Source organism: Oncorhynchus clarkii, chromosome 28 (genome assembly GCF_045791955.1).
Source record: "Oncorhynchus clarkii lewisi isolate Uvic-CL-2024 chromosome 28, UVic_Ocla_1.0, whole genome shotgun sequence".
NCBI lineage: Eukaryota > Metazoa > Chordata > Actinopteri > Salmoniformes > Salmonidae > Oncorhynchus > Oncorhynchus clarkii.
In genome coordinates, this window is record NC_092174.1 from 49,546,941 (window position 1) to 49,567,920 (window position 20,980).

At 42.9% G+C, this 20,980-nt stretch overlaps 1 protein-coding gene across 1 annotated transcript; it reads right to left on the reverse strand.

Annotated features, from left to right (window-relative positions):
* Positions 1-335: 335 nt before the first annotated feature.
* On the reverse strand, positions 336-16,427 carry LOC139387300 (transmembrane protein 236). Its single transcript, XM_071133415.1, has 4 exons — positions 16,177-16,427; positions 9,419-9,491; positions 6,243-6,372; positions 336-928 (listed from the first exon to the last, which is right to left on the reverse strand). Exons 1-4 carry the CDS (start codon positions 16,425-16,427, stop codon positions 336-338), a joined length of 1,047 nt encoding a protein of 348 aa, XP_070989516.1.
* Between the last annotated feature and the right edge of the window lie 4,553 nt (positions 16,428-20,980).

The following is a 20,980-nucleotide window of genomic DNA, read 5'->3' on the forward strand; positions in this document are numbered from 1 at the left end:
TGAGTCTGCCAGATCAGAGGCAGTAGGAATGACCAGGGATGTTATCTTGATAAGTGTGTGAATTAGACAATTATCCTGTGCAGCTAAGCATTCAAAATGTGATGTGTACTTTTGGGTGTCAGGCAAAATGTAAGGAGTAAAAAGTACATTATTTTCTTTAGGAATGTAGTGGAGTAAAAGTTGTCAAAAACATAAATAGTAAATAAAAGTACAGATAAAATGTACTTTACACCACTTCTGTTTTCACTGCTCCTGCCATAGACTCCCCGTCAAGTCCAGTTCTGAGGCGCTGTGAAACCAGACGTCTCGACAGAGAGAGTGTCTGGTGGGCAAGACTAGAACATGCTATCTCTGCGGAAGAGGCGGAGCTTGGTCAGGAAGTTGAAGTAGGTGAATGTAAGGCAGACCAACAGGTTCTTCATTGGGTAAAGCAGGGGTGTGATGTAGCCGTGGACAGAGATCAGAGCGAGGCGCAGCAGCAGGAAAGGCAGGTCCTGCAGGAAAAAGCCAGCTGATGGCAGTAGAGCGCTGTGAGGCGTCACTGCCAGACGGAGACAGGACAGAAATGCCAGGATGTAGACAGCAAACACCCAGCCAGAGTAAAACACATCTGGAATCCCCGCCACGCGCACCAGCTCCACCACATCCATCCAGAACAGGAAGCTGTGAACAATCACCTCTGACCTCATATCCTGGGACCACAGGACACGGAGCGGGCCAGAGTGGGAGTGTGATGAGTATAGGTAGGCCGCGCTGGTTGGTCGTGAGCCGACTGCTTCCTGGTCTCTCCACCTCCCTGTACCAGAACCGTTCCCCAACACCCCGTTCTGCCCCCTCTCATAGTACAGTTGGCCCGACACGCTGTTCACCTGCTCCAGGTGGGTCAGAACAGGACCCGGCATGTCCAGATCCATTTCCATACGGTCTGCTGGAGGAGACAACAGGACATCATTATATAGTAGTATCAGTGGTGCCCACATTGATCATGTCCCTGCTTAGAATAATAAAAATGGACTTATTTTATAGAAATTGGTCAAGCCTTTCATCAAATAGCAGAAAACAGATCATTCAGTCGAATTTTTTACCGGTTACAGACCATGGCAATATTGTCTACATCAGGGATGTCAAACTCATTTGACCGCATTTGGTCTTCAACGAGGTCCGGAGGGCCACATTGAAAATGTGGTCTATTTCCTCGCTGACAAAACATGGATAAAATAATCTCAATGAATTGTTTTGGGAATTGTTGATGCTCTCTGACTGTTTAGCTTTTTCAGCGAGCTGGACCGTCAAAAAACAATATGAATGTAGGTCCATCATCATTACTACAGTTTCCATTTGGATTTAGTCATTTCTAAAAAGGTCCAATGCAGCTGTCTTTTTATCTCAAATAATATTTGATTCTGTATAATTCTGGCCCTTCTTTGGACACTGTGTTAGCTAACCTCCAGACAAGCTTCAATGCCATACAACACTCCTACAACTGCTCATAAAACTAAATGCATGCTCTTCAACCGATCGCTGCCCGCACCTGCCCGCCAGTCCAGCATCACTACTCTGGACGGTTCTGACTTAGAATATGTGGACAACTACAAATACCTAGATGTCTGGTTAGACAGTAAACTCTCCTTCCAGACTCACAGTAAGCATCTCCAATCCAAAATTAAATCTAGAACCGGTTTCCTATTTCGCAACAAAGCATCCTTCACGCATGCTGCTAAACATACCCTCGTAAAACTGACTATCCTACCAATCCTTGACTTCAGCGATGTCATTTACAAAATAGCCTCCAACACTCTACTCAGTAAATTCTATCCAGTCTACTACAATGCCATCCGTTTTGTCACCAAAGCCCCATATATTACCCACCACTGTGACCTGTATGCTCTCGTTGGCTGGCCCTCGCTTTGTATTCGTCGCCGAACCCACTGGCTCCAGGTCATCTATAAGTCTTTGCTAGGTAAAGCCCCACCTTATCTCAGCTCACTGGTCACAATAGCAGCAATCACCCGTAGCACACACTTCAGCAGGTATATTTCACTGGTCACCCCCAAAGCCTATTCCTCCTTTGGCCGCCTTTCCTTCCAGGTATCTGCTGCCAATGACAGGAACGAATAGCAAAAATCACTGAAGATGGAGACATATTTCCCTCACTAACTTTAAGCATCAGCTATCAGAGCAGATCACAGATCATTGCACCTGTACATAGCCCATGTACATAGCCCATCTGTAAATAGCCCATCCAACGACCTCATCCCCATATTGTTATTATTTATTTATTTTTGCTCCTTTTCACCCCAGTATCTCTACTTGCACATTCATATTCTGCACATCTATCACTCCAGTGTTTAATTTCTAAATTCTAATTACTTCGCCACTATGGCCTACTTATTGCCTTATTGCATTTGCACACACTGTATATAGATTTTTTTCTGTTGTGTTATTGACTGTACGTTTGCTTATTCCATGTGTAACTCTGTGTTGTTGTTTGTGTCACACTGCTTTGCTTTTTCTTGGCCAGGTTGCAGTTGTAAAGGGAGAACTTGTTCTCAACTGGCCTACCTGGTTAAATAAAGGTGAAATAAACAATATCTGGGTAAGAATTAAGTATCTTACTGTGATTGAAAACAATCAAAATGGTTAAAAATAGTTCTTAGCAATGAGCAATTTCTCAAGCTTGAATTTTGCTAGGACTGTCTGGGAGTGGTATGAGTGGGGAGAGGAAAACTGAAAACTAGCTGTCATTGGCAGAGGTTTGGAACCATCTTTGTTATTGGTCTATTAATTAATTGGGGCGGCAGGGTAGCCTAGTGGTTAGAGTGTTGGACTAATAACCGCAAGTTCAAATCTCAGAGCTGACAAGGTACAAAAATATAAAATAAAATCTGTCGTTCTGCCCCTGAACAGGCAGTTAACTGTTCCTATCTGTGAGCTGCTCTGACAGCTGATGCTTAAATATAATAAATTGTTCTTAACTGACTTGCCTAGTTAAATAAAGGTAAAATAAAAAATATAAAATAAAATGTAACGCCCAGTGATGTCACCTGGCAGGCAAAAACTCCATCCCACAAAAACAGGCGGTCTTTTCAAACAGCTCTAACAGTAAAGGGGAATAATCAATTTCATACAATTCCAACCTCAATTATACACTACCTTTCAAAAGTTTGGGGTCACTTAGAAATCCTTGTCCTTGTTTTTGCACATTTTTTGTCCATTGAAAATATCAAATTGATCAGAAATTCAGTGTAGACTGTTAATGTTGTAAATTGAAAAGCTGTTTTGCAAGGAGGAATGGGAAAAAATGTCAGTCTCTCGATGTGCAAAACTGATAGACATACCCCAAGCGACTTACAGCTGTAATCGCAGCAAAAGGTGGCGCTACAAAGTATTAACTTAAGGGGGCTGAATAATTTTGCACGCCCAATTTTTCAGTTTTTGATTTGTTAAAAAAGTTTGAAATATCCAATAAATGTCGTTCCACTTTATGATTGTGTCCCACTTGTTGTTGATTCTTCACAAAAAAATACAGTTTTATATCTTTATGTTTGAAGCCTGAAATGTGGCAAAAGGTCGCAAAGTTCAAGGGGGCCGAATACTTTCGCAAGGCACTGTATATTTACATTTCCCATCAATTCCCATTATTAAAGTGGCTGGAGTTGAGTCAGTGTCAGTGTGTTGGCAGCAGCCACTCAATGTTAGTGGTGGCTGTTTAACAGTCTGATGGCCTTGAGATAGAAGCTGTTTTTCAGTCTCTCGGTCCCAGCTTTGATGCACCTGTACTGACCTCGCCTTCTGGATGATAGCGGGGTGAACAGGCAGTGGCTCGGGTGGTTAATGTCCTTGATGATCTTTATGGCCTTCCTGTGACATCGGGTGGTGTAGGTGTCCTGGAGGGCAGGTAGTTTGCCCCCGGTGATGCGTTGTGCAGACCTCACTACCCTCTGGAGAGCCTTACGGTTGAGGGCGGAGCAGTTGCCGTACCAGGCGGTGATACAGCCCGCCAGGATGCTCTCGATTGTGCATCTGTAGAAGTTTGTGAGTGCTTTTGGTGACAAGCCGAATTTCTTCAGCCTCCTGAGGTTGAAGTGGCGCTGCTGCGCCTTCTTCACAATGCTGTCTGTGTGAGTGGACCAATTCAGTTTGTCTGTGATGTGTATGCCGAGGAACTTAAAACTTGCTACCCTCTCCACTACTGTTCCATCGATGTGGATAGGGGGGTGTTCCCTCTGCTGTTTCCTGAAGTCCACAATCATCTCCTTAGTTTTGTTGACGTTGAGTGTGAGGTTATTTTCCTGACACCACACTTCGAGGGCCCTCACCTCCTCCCTTGGCCGTCTCGTCGTTGTTGGTAATCAAGCCTACCACTGTTGTGTCGTCCGCAAACTTGATGATTGAGTTGGAGGCGTGCGTGGCCACGCAGTCGTGGGTGAACAGGGAGTACAGGAGAGGGCTCAGAACGCACCCTTGTGGTGCCCCAGTGTTGAGGATCAGCGGGGAGGAGATGTTGTTGCCTACCCTCACCACCTGGGGGCGGCCCGTCAGGAAGTCCAGTACCCAGTTGCACAGGGCGGGGTCGAGACCCAGGGTCTCGAGCTTGATGACGAGCTTGGAGGGTACTATGGTGTTGAATGCCGAGCTGTAGTCAATGAACAGCATTCTCACATAGGTATTCCTCTTGTCCAGATGGGTTAGGGCGGTGTGCAGTGTGGTTGAGATTGCATCATCTGTGGACCTATTTGGGCGGTAAGCAAATTGGAGTGGGTCTATGGTGTCAGGTAGGGTGGAGGTGATATGGTCCTTTGTCTGTAAACACACCGGCCAGCTGGTCTGCGCATGCTCTGAGGGCGTGGCTGGGGATGCCGTCTGGGCCTGCAGCCTTGTGAGGATTAACACGTTTAAATGTCTTACTCACCTCGGCTGCAGTGAAGGAGAGACCGCATGTTTTCGTTGCAGGCCGTGTCAGTGGCACTGTATTGTCCTCAAAACGGGCAAAAAAGTTATTTAGTCTGCCTGGGAGCAGGACATCCTGGTCCGTGACTGGGCTGGATTTCTTCCTGTAGTCCGTGATTGACTGTAGACCCTTCCACATGCCTCTTGTGTCTGAGCCGTTGAATTGAGATTCTACGTCAGTCTTTGTACTGACGCTTAGCTTGTTTGATAGCCTTGCGGAGGGAATAGCTGCACTGTTTGTATTCGGTCATGTTACCAGACACCTTGCCCTGATTAAAAGCAGTGGTTCACGCTTTCAGTTTCACGCGAATGCTGCCATCAATCCACAGTTTCTGGTTAGGGAATGTTTTAATCGTTGCTATGGGAACGACATCTTCAACGCACGTTCTAATGAACTCGCACACCGAATCAGCGTATTCGTCAATGTTGTTGTCTGACGCAATACGAAACATGTCCCAGTCCACGTGGTGGAAGCAGTCTTGGAGTGTGGAGTCAGCTTGGTCGGACCAGCGTTGGAGTGAGGCAGTAACAACGGCACCATGCCCAGTGAGGCAGTAACAACGGCACCATGCCCAGTGAGGCAGTAACAACGGCACCATGCCCAGTGAGGCAGTAACAACGGTACCATGCCCAGTGAGGCAGTAACAACGGTACCATGTCCAGTGAGGCAGTAACAACGGTACCATGCCGAGTGAGGCAGTAACAACGGTACCATGCCCAGTGAGGCAGTAACAACGGTACCATGCCCAGTGAGGCAGTAACAACGGTACCTTGTCCAGTGAGGCAGTAACAACAGTACCTTGTCCAGTGAGGCAGTAACAACAGTACCTTGTCCAGTGAGGCAGTAACAACAGTACCATGTCCAGTGAGGCAGTAACAACAGTACCATGCCCAGTGAGGCAGTAACAACAGTACCATGCCCAGTGAGGCAGTAACAACAGTACCATGCCCAGTGAGGCAGTAACAACAGTACCATGCCCAGTGAGGCAGTAACAACAGTACCATGCCCAGTGAGGCAGTAACAACGGCACCATGCCCAGTGAGGCAGTAACAACGGCTCCATGCCCAGTGAGGCAGTAACAACGGCTCCATGCCCAGTGAGGCAGTAACAACGGCTCCATGCCCAGTGAGGCAGTAAGAACGGCACCATGCCCAGTGAGGCAGTAACAACGGCTCCATGCCCAGTGAGGCAGTAAGAACGGCACCATGCCCAGTGAGGCAGTAACAATGGCACCATGCCCAGTGAGGCAGTAACAACAGCACCATGCCCAGTGAGGCAGTAACAATGGTACCTTGCCCAGTGAGGCAGCACGGCCGGATCCTCTCGATGATATCCACACAGATGAGAGAGAAGAGCACAAGAGAGATGGGCAGCTCAGAGAAGTGGTCCTGTCTGTACTGGGGTCCCTTATCCACCTGCACCTGAATGGACCAACGTAGAGCGAGATTGAGTTAGGGTTTAGGGCTACGGGTTAAGGTTAGATGTCAGGGGTTAAGGTTAGGGTTAGATGTCAGGGGTTAAGGCAGTTCAGAGAAGTGGTCCTATCTGTACTGTGATTCTTTATCCACCTGCATGGAGCAACTTAGAGAGAAACAGTTAAGGGTTAAGGTTAGGGTAAGGGCTTGGGGTTAGGATTTGGGGTTAGAGTTCAAGGGTTAAGGAAGCGCAGAGTATCTGTCCACCTGCATCAGAGAAAATGTCTTCTGTAACCATGTGTCAAATCAAATTTTATTTGTCACATGCGCCAAATACAACAGGTATTCAACGCTTACTTAGAAGCCCTTAAACAACAATGCAGTTAAGAAAATGCCTAAAAGAAAGTAAGAGATAAGAACAACAAATAATTAAAGAGCAGCAGTAAATAACAATAGCGGGGCTATATACAGAGGGTACCGGTAAAGAGTCAATGTGCGGGGGCACCGGTGTTGAGGTAATTGAGGTAAAATGTACATGTGCAGTCATGATCAAAAGTTTTGAGAATGACACAAATATTAATTTCCACAAAGTTTGCTGCTTCAGTGTCTAGATATTTTTGTCAGATGTTACTATTGAATACTGAAGTATAATTACAAGCATTTCATAAGTGTCAAAGGCTTTTATTGACAATTACATGAAGTTGATGCAAAGAGTCAAGATTTGCAGTGTTGACCCCTCTTTTTCAAGTCCTGTGCAATCTGCCCTGGCATGCTGTCAATTAACTTCTGGGCCACATCCTGGCTGATGGGCAGCCCATTCATGCATAATCAATGCTTGGAGTTTGTCAGAATTTGTGGGTTTTTGTTTGTCCACCCGACTCTTGAAGTTTGACCACAAGTTCTCAATGGGATTAAGGTCTGGGGAGTTTCCTGGCCATGGACCCAAAATATCAATGTTTTGTTCCCCGAGCTTCACAGTTTGGATGGTGTTCGACTTGCAAGCCTCCCCCTTTTTCCTCCAAACAAAATGATGGTCATTATGGCCAAACAGTTCTATTTTTGTTTCATCAGACCAGAGGACATTTCTCCAACAAGTATGATCTTTGTACCCATGTGCAATTGCAAACTTTAGTCTGGCTTTTTATGGCAGTTTTGGAGCAGTGTCCTCTTCCTTGCTGAGCGCCCTTTCAGGTTATGCTGATATAGGACTCGCACTGTGGATATAGATCATTTTGTACCCGTTTCCTCCATCATCTTCACAAGGTCCAATGCTGTTGTTCTGTAATTGATTTGCACTTTTCGCACCAAAGTACGTTAATCTCTAGGAGAAAGAACACGTCTCCTTCCTTAGCAGTATGACGGCTGCGTGGTCCCATGGTGTTTATACTTGCATACTATTGTTTGTACATATACATGTGGTACCTTCAGGCATTTGAACCAGACTTGTTTAGGTCTACAATTTTTTTCTGAGGTATTGGCTAAATTATTTAGATTTCCCATGATGTCAAGCATAGAGGCACTGAGTTTGAAAGTAGGCCTTGAAATACATCCACGGGTACACCTCCAATTGACTCAAATTATGTCAATTAGCCTATCACAAGCTTCTAAAGCCATGACATCATTTTCTGGAATTTCCAAGCTGTTTAAAGGCACACTCAACTTAGTGTATGTAAACTTCTGACCCACTGGAATTGTGATACAGTGAATTATAAGTGAAATAATCTGTCTGTAAACAATTGTTGGAAAAATTACTTGTGTCATGCACAAACTAGATGTCCTGACCGACTTGCCTAAACTATAGTTTGTTGAGAAGAAATTTGTGGAGTGATTGAAAAATTTGTTTTAATGACTCCAACGTAAGTGTATGTAACCTTCCGACTTCAACTGTAGGAAGAGTTATTACATTTTCCATCCAATTTTTATTCAAGTACCGTCATACCTTAAAAGTCTGATGGAAAGAGAAAGTTTTGGTACAATTTTCTTAATGCTGACAGATAATTGATTCGTTCAACATGGTGGGATATTTTTATAAATAATTATGCAAGAAATGGCAGTGGAAACACCTTCATGCTCAAATATTGATTTAATAACCATCATATGGAGTAATGCGATGATATGGTGTGTGGTCCTCCCACCACAACTCTGAAAAGCATGGAGTTTATTAGGCTACAGATGAAAACATGTATGAACTTCACAGGCTGGTGAAAGGTCATGAGCTTGGTGCTCCTTTCCAATAAATATTGAAGGGCTGATTCTGGTGACATGATGATCCATGCTTGATTTCCGTTTGACAAGAAAAATATTCTCCCTTTTATCCTTAATAATCTCATGGAGACTAGCCTACCCGTTCTGTATCTGTGAGCTGTTGGCCAGAGTGCATATACCATGACCAGAGTAGGCATATTTGCTATTTAATGCAACAGTTTTTGTGACAAAAACAAATGGTAGAGTTAAAAATGCAATAAAACACATTGAACTTTAGATGTTTTTCGGTACATGAAAACTTATGCAAAAAAAGTATATTTTGTGTGCACTACACACAGATTTTTTTATCTGCAACAAGTCGTAAAGTATACCTATAGAGAGACACCGTCAGGAAAACGTCTTCATAGAGACACCGTCAGGAAAACTTCTTCATAGAGACACCGTCAGGAAAACGTCTTCATGAGATAGAAAAATCTAAAATCTTTGTTATAAGATTTTGGCAGTAAGATCTCATTGAATGTCCTGTGTTTGTTATTAGGGTTAAGGTTAGTGTGAGACGGTTGAGGTGAGACGGTCAGGGTGAGACGGTCAGGGTGAGACGGTCAGGGTGAGAATGTAATGACATGACGTAACCTTGTGTTTGAATTCCTACTTCATTCCACCGTGGATCAGGTTAATAGTTAAGCTGTTGTATTTAGGATTGTTAGTGAGTACCTGACTCCCCGTCACATCCTGTTCCTGTGTGTGTGTGTTTGGTCACTGTGCACACATACTCCACTCACAAGAGAGCCAAAGTCAAGTGACACATGCCCTGACATTTATATAAAAAAAATAAAAAATGTTTTACCTTGGAACCGGCGATCAGAATAGAGAAGCATGGTAACGTGCACAGAATCACATAGGCCAATGTTGTTGGTCTCCTGAAAAACAGCATGTTAGTCAATGACATAGGCCATACTACAATCCAAATCCTCCAATACCCCAACCCTGGCATTGCCTCTACCAACTGAGCTATATATATATATATGTTATGTATAATATAATGAGTAATGTATAATGTAATGTATAATATATAATGTAAGGTATAATGTAATGTATAATTTAATGTATAGTAAGGTGTAATGTAATTTATAATTTAAATATATAGTAAGGTATAATGTAATGTAAAATGTAAGGTATAGTAAGGTATAATGTAATGTATAATGTATAATGTAATGTTATGTATAATGTAATGTAATGTATAGTAAGGTATAATGCAATGTATAATTTAATGTATAGTAAGGTATGTAATGTGTACAATATAATGTAATGTAATATAAGGTAATGTATAATATAGTGTATAATAAAATGTAATATGTAATGTAAGGTACAATGTGATATGTAATATAAGGTATGCAATGTATAATGTAAGATATACAATCATTTATAATATACTGCAATGTTTAATATAATACGTAACGTAATGTATAATGTAAGGTATAATGTATAACGTAATGTATAATGTAAGGTATAATGTATAACGTAATGTATAATGTAAGGTATAATGTATAACGTAATGTATAATGTAAGGTATAATGTATAACGTAATGTATAATGTAATGTATTTTGTAATGTAAATTGTATAATATATAATGTAATGCATAATATATAATGTAAGGTATAATGTAATGGATACTGTATAATATATAATGTAATGTATAATGTAATGTATAATATATAATGTAATGTATAATGTAAGGTAATGCATAATGTAATGTATAATGTATAATATATAATGTGATGTATAATGTAATATATAATGTAATGTATAATGTGTAATATATAATTTAGAATGTAATGTATATTGTAAGGTATTATGCAATATATAATGTGTAATGTATAATATATAATGTAATGTATAATGTAATATATAATGTAATGTATAATGTGTAATATAATGTATAATGTAAGGTATAATGTATTGAAATGTGTAATGTAAAAAAAGCCCCAAAAAATGCTTCAGAGTTCAAGTAACAGACACATTAACATCAACTGTTCAGAGGACACTGCGTGAATCAGGCCTTCATGGTCGAATTGCTGCAAAGAAACCAAGTGAACAGGTGATTTCCGCATGTGTGGTTCACACAGGGAAGCATGGAGGAGAAGGTGTGGTGGTGCTTTGCTGGTGACACGGTCTGTGATTTATTTAGAATTCAAGGCACACTTAACCAGCATGGTTACCACAGCATTCTTCAGCGATACACCATCCCATCTGGTTTGTGCTTAGTGGGAATATAATTTGTTTTTCAACAGGACAATGACCCATCACACCTCCAGGCTCTGTAAGGACTATTTGACCTAGAAGAAGTGTGATGGAGTGCTGCATCAGATGACCTGGCCTCCACAATCACCAGACCTCAACTCAATTGAGATGATTTGAGATGAGTTGGACCGCAGAGTAAAGGAAAAGCAGCCAACAGGTGCACATCATATGGGAACTCCATCAAGACTGTTGGAAAATAATTCCTCATGAAGCTGGTTGAGAGAATGCCAAGAGTGTGCAAATCTGTCATCACCTCCAAGCCATAAGACTCCTGAACGTCTCATCAATTGGCTACCCAGACAATTTGCATTGTCCCCCCCCACGCCCTCGACCCCTCTTTTACAACGCTGCTACTCTCTGTTGTCATCATCTAAGCATAGTCACTTTAATAACTCTACCTACATGTACATATTACCTTAACTAACCGGTGCATTGACTCTGTACCAGTACCCCACAGTATATAGTAAGCATTTCATTGAAAGGCTTACACCTGTTAAATTTGGCGCATGTGACGCAGAACATTTTATTTGATTAGGGGCGTCAGTTTGGATGGGGAGTGTCGCTGCACAGCTATTTTCAGGTCTCTTCAGAGATGTTTGATCGGGTTCAAGTCCGGGCTCTGGCTGGGCCACTCAAGGACATCCCCACAGCATGATGCTTTCACCACAATGCTTCACCATAGGGATGGTGTCAGGTTTCCTCCAGATGTGACGCTTGGCATTCAGGCCGAGGAGTTCAATCTTGGTTTCATCAGACCAGAGAATCTTGTTTCTCAAGGTCAGAGTCCTTTAGGTGCCTTTTGACAAACTCCAAGTGGGCTGTCATGTGCCTTTTACTGAGTGGCGGCTTCCGTCTGGCAACTCTATCATTAAGGACTGATTGGTGGAGTGCTGCACAGATGGTTGTCCTTCTGGAAGGTTCTCCCATCTCCACGGGGGAACTCTGGAGCTCTGTCAGAGTGACCATCAGACTCTTGGTCACATTCCAGACCAAGGCCCTTCTCCCCCGATTGCTCAGTTTGGCTAGGCAGCCAGCTCCAGGAAGAGTCTTGGTGGTTCCAAACGTACTCCATTTAAGAATGGATGGAGGCCACTGTGTTTGTTAGTACCTTCAATGCTGCGGAAATGTTTTGGTATCCTTCCCCAGAATCTGTGCCACAACACAATCCTGTCTCGGAGCTCTACAGACAATTCCTTCGACCTCATGGCTTGGTTTCTGCTCTGACAACTGTGGGACCTTACATAGAAAGGTGTGTGCCTTTCCAAATCATGTCCAATCAACTGCAATTACCACAGGTGGACTCCAAGTTGTGGAAACATGTCAATTTATTTTTTTTATTTTTTTTATTTTACCTTTATTTAACCAGGTAGGCAAGTTGAGAACAAGTTCTCATTTACAATTGCGACCTGGCCAAGATAAAGCAAAGCAGTTCGACAGATACAACAACAGAGTTACACATGGAGTAAAACAAACATACAGTCAATAATACAGTATAAACAAGTCTATATACAATGTGAGCAAATGAGGTGAGAAGGGAGGTAAAGGCAAAAAAGGCCATGGTGGCAAGGTAAATACAATATAGCAAGTAAAACACTGGAATGGTAGTTTTGCAATGGAAGAATTTGCAAAGTAGAAATAAAAATGGGGTGCAAAGGAGCAAAATAAATAAATTAATTAAATACAGTTGGGAAAGAGGTAGTTGTTAGGGCTAAATTATAGGTGGGCTATGTACAGGTGCAGTAATCTGTGAGCTGCTCTGACAGTTGGTGCTTAAAGCTAGTGAGGGAGATAAGTGTTTCCAGTTTCAGAGATTTTTGTAGTTCGTTCCAGTCATTGGCAGCAGAGAACTGGAAAGAGAGGCGGCCAAAGAAATAATTGGTTTTGGGAGTGACTAGAGAGATATACCTGCTGGAGCGTGTGCTACAGGTGGGAGATGCTATGGTGACCAGCGAGCTGAGATAAGGGGGGACTTTACCTAGCAGGGTCTTGTAGATGACATGGAGCCAGTGGGTTTGGCGACGAGTATGAAGCGAGGGCCAGCCAACGAGAGCGTACAGGTCGCAATGGTGGGTAGTATATGGGGCTTTGGTGACAAAACGGATTGCACTGTGATAGACTGCATCCAATTTGTTGAGTAGGGTATTGGAGGCTATTTTGTAAATTACATCGCCAAAGTCGAGGATTGGTAGGATGGTCAGTTTTACAAGGGTATGTTTGGCAGCATGAGTGAAGGATGCTTTGTTGCGAAATAGGAAGCCAATTCTAGATTTAACTTTGGATTGGAGATGTTTGATATGGGTCTGGAAGGAGAGTTTACAGTCTAACCAGACACCTAAGTATTTGTAGTTGTCAGAGCCGTCCAGAGTAGTGATGTTGGACAGGCGGGTAGGTGCAGGTAGCGATCGGTTGAAGAGCATGCATTTAGTTTTACTTGTATTTAAGAGCAATTGGAGGCCACGGAAGGAGAGTTGTATGGCATTGAAGCTTGCCTGGAGGGTTGTTAACACAGTGTCCAAAGAAGGGCCGGAAGTATACAGAATGGTGTCGTCTGCGTAGAGGTGGATCAGAGACTCACCAGCAGCAAGAGCGACCTCATTGATGTATACAGAGAAGAGAGTCGGTCCATGAATTGAACCCTGTGGCACCCCCAGACACTGCCAGAGGTCCGGACAACAGACCCTCCGATTTGACACACTGAACTCTATCAGAGAAGTAGTTGGAGAACCAGGCGAGGCAATCATTTGAGAAACCAAGGCTGTGGAGTCTGCCGATGAGGATGTGGTGATTGACAGAGTCGAAAGCCTTGGCCAGATCAATGATCAACGGCTGCACAGTAATGTTTCTTATCGATGGCGGTTAAGATATCGTTTAGGACCTTGAGCGTGGCTGAGGTGCACCCATGACCAGCTCTGAAACCAGATTGCATAGCAGAGAAGGTATGGTGAGATTCGAAATGGTCGGTAATCTGTTTGTTGACTTGGCTTTCGAAGACCTTAGAAAGGCATGGTAGGATAGATATAGGTCTGTAGCAGTTTGGGTCAAGAGTGTCCCCCCCTTTGAAGAGGGGGATGACCGCAGCTGCTTTCCAATCTTTGGGAATCTCAGACGACACGAAAGAGAGGTTGAACAGGCTAGTAATAGGGGTGGCAACAATTTCGGCAGATAATTTTAGAAAGAAAGGGTCCAGATTGTCTAGCCCGGCTGATTTGTAGGGGTCCAGATTTTGCAGCTCTTTCAGAACATCAGCTGAATGGATTTGGGAGAAGGAGAAATGGGGAAGGCTTGGGCGAGTTGCTGTTGGGGGTGCAGTGCTGTTGACAGGGGTAGGAGTAGCCAGGTGGAAAGCATGGCCAGCAGTAGAAAAATGCTTATTGAAATTTTCAATTATGGTGGATTTATCAGTGGTGACAGTGTTTCCTATCTTCAGTGCAGTGGGCAGCTGGGAGGAGGTGTTCTTATTCTCCATGGACTTTAGTGTCCCAGAACTTTTTTGAGTTAGTGTTGCAAGAAGCAAATTTCTGCTTGAAAAAGCTAGCCTTGGCTTTTCTAACTGCCTGTGTATAATGGTTTCTAGCTTCCCTGAACAGCTGCATATCACGGGGGCTGTTCGATGCTAATGCAGAACGCCATAGGATGTTTTTGTGTTGGTTAAGGGCAGTCAGGTCTGGGGAGAACCAAGGGCTATATCTGTTCCTGGTTCTAAATTTCTTGAATGGGGCATGTTTATTTAAGATGGTTAGGAAGGCATTTTAAAAAAATATCCAGGCATCCTCTACTGACGGGATGAGGTCAATATCCTTCCAGGATACCCCGGCCAGGTCGATTAGAAAGGCCTGCTCGCTGAAGTGTTTCAGGGAGCGTTTTACAGTGATGAGAGGAGGTTGTTTGACCGCTGACCCATTACGGATGCAGGCAATGAGGCAGTGATCGCTGAGATCTTGGTTGAAGACAGCAGAGGTGTATTTAGAGGGGAAGTTGGTTAGGATGATATCTATGAGGGTGCCCGTGTTTAAGGCTTTGGGAAGGTACCTGGTAGGTTCATTGATAATTTGTGTGAGATTGAGGGCATCAAGTTTAGATTGTAGGATGGCTGGGGTGTTAAGCATGTTCCAGTTTAGGTCGCCTAGCAGCACAAACTCTGAAGATAGATGGGGGGCAATCAGTTCACATATGGTGTCCAGAGCACAGCTGGGGGCAGAGGGTGGTCTATAGTAGGCGGCAACGGTGAGATAATTGTTTTTAGAGAGGTGGATTTTTAAAAGTAGAAGTTCAAATTGTTTGGTTACAGACCTGGATAGTAGGACAGAACTCTGCAGGCTATCTTTGCAGTAGATTGCAACACCGCCCCCTTTGGCAGTACAACTAATGTTGTAGTTGGGAATTAAAATGTCTGAATTTTTGGTGGTCTTCCTAAGCCAGGATTCAGACACAGCTAGAACATCCGGGTTGGCAGAGTGTGCTAAAGCAGTGAAAAGAACAAACTTAGGGAGGAGGCTTCTAATGTTAACATGCATGAAACCAAGGCTATTACGGTTACAGAAGTCGTCAAAAGAGAGCGCCTGGGGAATAGGAGTGGAGCTAGGCACTGCAGGGCCTGGATTCACCTCTACATCACCAGAGGAACATAGGAGGAGTAGAATAAGGGTGCGGCTAAAAGCAATAAGAATTGGTCGTCTAGAACAGAGAGTAAAAGGAGGTTTCTGTGGGCGATAAAATAGCATCAAGGTATAATGTACAGACAAAGGTAAGGTAGGATGTGAATACAGTGGAGGTAAACCTAGGTATTGAGTGATGAAGAGAGAGATATTGTCTCTAGAAACATCATTGAAACCAGGAGATGTCATTGCATGTGTGGGTGGTGGAACTAATAGGTTGGATAAGGTATAATGAGCAGGACTAGAGGCTCTACAGTGAAATAAGCCAATAAACACTAACCAGAACAGCAATGGACAAGACATATTGACATTAAGGAGAGGCATGCTTAGTCGAGTGATCAAAAGGGTCCAGTGAGTGGAGAGGTTGCTTGAGGGTCAATGACGATCAAGATGCACCTGAGCTCAATTTCAAGTCTCATAGCAAAGGGCATGAATACGTATGTAAATAAGGTGTTTTTTTATCGTTAATACATTTACAAAACAATCTCTAAAAACCTGCTTTCGCTTTGTCATTTTGGGGTATTGTGTGTATTTTGATGAGAAAAACGTATTTAATACATTTTAGAATAAGGCTGTTCCGTAACAAAATGTGGAAAAGGGGAAGAGGTCTGAATACTTTCCAAATACTGTCTAATGTAATGTACTCACCACTGCGTGATGTTTGTGATGACCGTGCGCTGCTTGAGGACAAAGTACCGGAGTGGAACCCAGACCAGCAGAGATACAGAGGTAACGTAGGCTATGGAAGCTGCTACCACCAACCAATAGGCAGTCAGATCTCCTCTGACATGGAGCATCAGGGAAGCAAACCTCTCCATCACCACAAACATTGGAACACTGAGACAAGCGACCTGTAACACCTCGTACACCACCAGCTTGATCATCCGCCCTGATGGCATGTCTTTAACCCTTGTTCCCCAGGGTTTAGATACAGCCCCTTCCTTTATCAACCTCTCACTCAACACCAGTCTGGTCTGAAACCCTTTCAATTCTCAGTCTGTTCTGAAACTACTCCTGTTCTCTGTCTGGACTGAAACTACTCCTGTTCTGTCTGACTGGAGCAGAAACCAGTGAACCCTCCTGTGGACTCTGCTCACCAACACTGCTTACACATCACTACGCAACATCACACGACTCGGGAAATTGTATACTTTTATTACTAAGGCAATAAGGTAGTCACGCTCAACTTTTTATGGGGTCGCAAAAAGCACTCCCATACTGTACTAAGGGGGAAAATATTGTTTAACATTACCAGTGTCAACTAGATTATATATCCCAACCTAGAACATTACCCATGTCAGCTACATTACCTATAAACCTAGACCATTACCCATGTCACCTACATGACCTATCAACCTAGACCATTACCCATGTCAACTACATGACCTATCAACCTAGAACATGATCAGTGTAAAAAGAAAAGCCAGTCATACAGAAATCATAGTAAACCACAATATTCTGGATATTTGGCTTTTAGTTTTATTGTGAATACCAATGAATAAGCATGGTTAAAATAGTAAATATTAAACAGCTGGGTACATTTAACAGAACCTTTACAACTATCATGTTTGAAAGGTAAACCCATAGAGATCCTATTAAATGACAGTTAAACCAGGCATGAAGATTGATGCTACACTTTACTGTCAGTTGATCCAATGGGCTTTATATTCTCATAAGGTCTGTTACATGCTCCGAGTAGCAGGGATGTATAGACCAGAGCTAGGGGGCAGTAGAGAATGTAGTGACAGTATAGACCAGAGCTAGGGGGCAGTAGAGAATGTAGTGACAGCATGGACCAGAGCTAGGGGGTAGTAGATGATGTAGTGACAGTATGGACCAGAGCTAGGGGGAAGTAGAGAATGTAGTGACAGTATGGACCAGAGCTAGGGGGAAGTAGAGAATGTAGTGACATTGTGGACCAGAGCTAGGGGGCAGTAGAGGATGTAGTGACAACATGGACCACAGCTAGGGGGTAGTAGAGAATGTAGTGACAAAATGGACCAGAGCTAGGGGGTAGTAGATAATGTAGTGACAGTATAGACCAGAGCTAGGGGCAGTAGAGAACGTAGTGACAGTATGGATCAGAGCTAGGGGGAAGTAGAAGATAACACAGTAGACGACATTCCCCAGACTTGAAATGACAGGATTCTTTAGTTGTATAAACATAACCTTCATCCACAGACCTATTGCTCGGTTCTACTTCAGATAAATACAGTCAGAGGCCAGTCTATAAGGGGTAGTTAAGGTTAGATAAATACATTGAGATGAACAGCAGCTCCTGGATCTAAAGGGTTAAAATGAGAGAACACTTCTTATGAGCTATTTAAATATAGACCTAAAATCAGGAAGGACATCACATTCATTTTCTATCATGACAAATTCTGTAAAGTACTGTGCATGTAAAATAGCATAACAATAATCAAATATAAATTAAAACGCACAATAAAAAAAACTATCAATTTAACACTGGCAAGAGAAGCTTAAAGACAACAGCAGAATTAGTCAGATCCCTGGAGGCGGATCTCAAATGGAAATCTATTCCCTACATAGTTCAGTACTTTGGCCCGAGCTTCATAGGGCTGCCTCATAAGGCTCTGCTCTAGAGTAGTGTACTTCATGTCCCCAGGGACATGTGTTCACATGTCCAGGAGAGCAGGGGCAATTGCTGCTTGTTGTTTTGTTCGGGAAACACAAACACACCCCATCAGACCTGGACAGAAACACTCAGGACACTATATAATATTACTAATACATATACTATATCTCATTCACTAGTACATTATATTATACACACACTATCATATTACTAGCACAGTACATATCACGAGTACAGTACACACTACATATACAAAAATATGCGGATACCCCTTCAAACTAGTGGATTCAGCTATTTCCGCCACACCCATTACTTACAGGTGTAGAAAAATTGAGCACACAGCCATGCAATCTCAATAGACAAACATTGGCAGTAGAACGGCCTTACTGAAGAGCTCAGTGACTTTCAACGTAGCACTGTCATAGGACGCCACATTTCCAACAAGTCACTTCCTCAAATTTCTCCCCTGCTAGAGCTGCCCCGGTCAACTGTAAGTGGTGTTAGTGTGACGTGGAAACTTCTAGGAGCAAAAACAGCTGCCCGAATGCATAGTGTCAACTGAAAAGTTGGTTGGAGGAGGAATAATGGTTCGGGCTCCTTCGTTCCAGTGAAGGGAAATCAACGCTGCAGCATACAATGACATTCTAGACGATTCTGTGCTTCCAACTTTGTGGCAACAGTTTGGGGAAGGCGCTTTCATGTTTCAGCATGACAATGCCCCCGTGGATAAAGCAAGGTCCATACAGAAAAGGTTTGTCGAGAACGGTGTGGAAGAACTTGACTGGCCTGCACAGAGCCCTGACCTCAAACCCATCGAACACTTTTGGGATTAATTGGAACCCCGACTGTGAGCCAGGCCTAATCACCCAACATCAGTGCCAACCTCAATAATGTGCTTGTGGCTGAATGGAAGCAAGTCCCCTCAGCAATGTTCCAACATCTAGTGGAAAGCCAGAAGAGTGGAGGCTGTTATTGCAGCAAACGGGGGACCAACTCCATATTAATGCCCATGAGCTTGGAATGAGATGTTCGAGGGAACAGGTGTCCACATACTTTAGGTCATGTAGTGTGTATGTATGCATGTATATATTTTTACTGCACTAGTCATATGATATAGTACAGTACATATGTACTATACTATATCATATGACTAGTTCAGTATGTGTCACCAGCACAGAATATATGTACTATAATATATCATATGACTAGTACAGTATATAATCACCAGTACTGTATATATGTACTATATCATATGACTAGTATAGTATATAGAACCAGTAGAGTATAAATGTACTAGACCTTTTCATATGGCTAGTACAGCATGTCTCACCAGTACAATAAACAGTGCATTCGGAAAGTATTCAGACCTTCACTTTTTTCACATTTTGTTGTTACAACCTTTTTATAAAACAGATTACATATTTTTTTTCTTTTTTACACACAATACCCCCTAATGACAAAGAAAAAAACGGTGTATTCAGACTCTTTACTCAGTACTTTGTTGAAGCACTTATAGCATTGATTACAGCCTCAAGTGTTCTTGGGTATGACTCTACAAGCTTGGCATACATGTATTTGGGGAGTTTATCCCATTCTTCTCTGCAGATCCTCTCAATCACTCAAGGACATTCAGAGACTTGCCTTGAAGCCACTCCTGCGTCGTCTTGGCTGTGTGCTTAGGGTCATTGTCCTGGAGGAAGGTGAACCTTCGCCCCAGTCTGAGGACCAGAGCACTCTGGAGCAGGTTTTCATCTCTGTACTTTACTCCATTCATCTTTTCCTCAATCCTGACTAGTCTCCCAGTCCCTGCTGCATGGTGCCAGGTTTCCTCCAGATGTGACGCTTGGCATTCAGGCAAAGAGTTCAATCTTGGTTTCATCGGACCAGAAAATCTTGTTTATCATGGTCTGAGAGTCCTTTTGGCAAATTTCAAGCGGGCTGTCATTTTACTGAGTGGCTTCGGTCCGGCAACTCTACTATAAAGGCCTGATTGGTGGAGTGCTGCAGAGACAGTTGTTTTTCTGGAAGGTTCTCCCATCTCCACAGAGGAACTCTGGAGCTCTGTCAGAGTGACCATTGACCACTTCTCCCCGATTGCTCAGTTTGGCCGGTCAGCCAGCTCTAGGAATTCTTGGTGGTTCCAAACTTCTTCCATTTAAAAATGGAGGCCACTGTGTTCTTGGGGATCTTCAATGCTGCCGAAATGTTTTGGTACCCTTCCCCAGATCTGTGTCTCAACACAATCCTGTCTCAGAGTTTCACAGACAATTCCTTCCACCTCATGGCTTGGTTTCTGCTCTGACATGCACTGTCAACTGTGGGACCATTATATAGACAGGTGTGTGCATTTTCCAAATCATGGCCAATCAATTGTATTTGGACTCCAATGAAGTTGTCGAAACATCAAGGATGATCAATTGAAACAGGATGCACCTGAGCTCAATTTCGAGTCTCATAGCAAAAGGTCTGAATACTTATGTAAATAAGGTATCTTTAAAAAAACATTTTTTTATAAAATTCTCTAAAAACCTGTTTATGCCTTGTCATTATGGGGTGTGTGTAGATTGATGAGGGGAAAAAGTAATTAATCAATTTTAGAATAAGGCTGTAACAAAATGTGGAAAATGTCAGGGGGCCTGAATACTTTCCGAATGCACTGTAGTACATCACCAGTACAGTACATTGAAACAATGTCTGCCTGTTTCACTATTTTCTCATCTTTAGTATTTCTAAAACGATGCAACGACAAGAAAGAATGAAGTAGCATAACATTGTCAGTTTCCTTTAAAAAAGAAAAGTTAAACAAGTTGCTGCTTCTCTTCATGATGTGGAACATCACTGTCTGTTCATATGCTG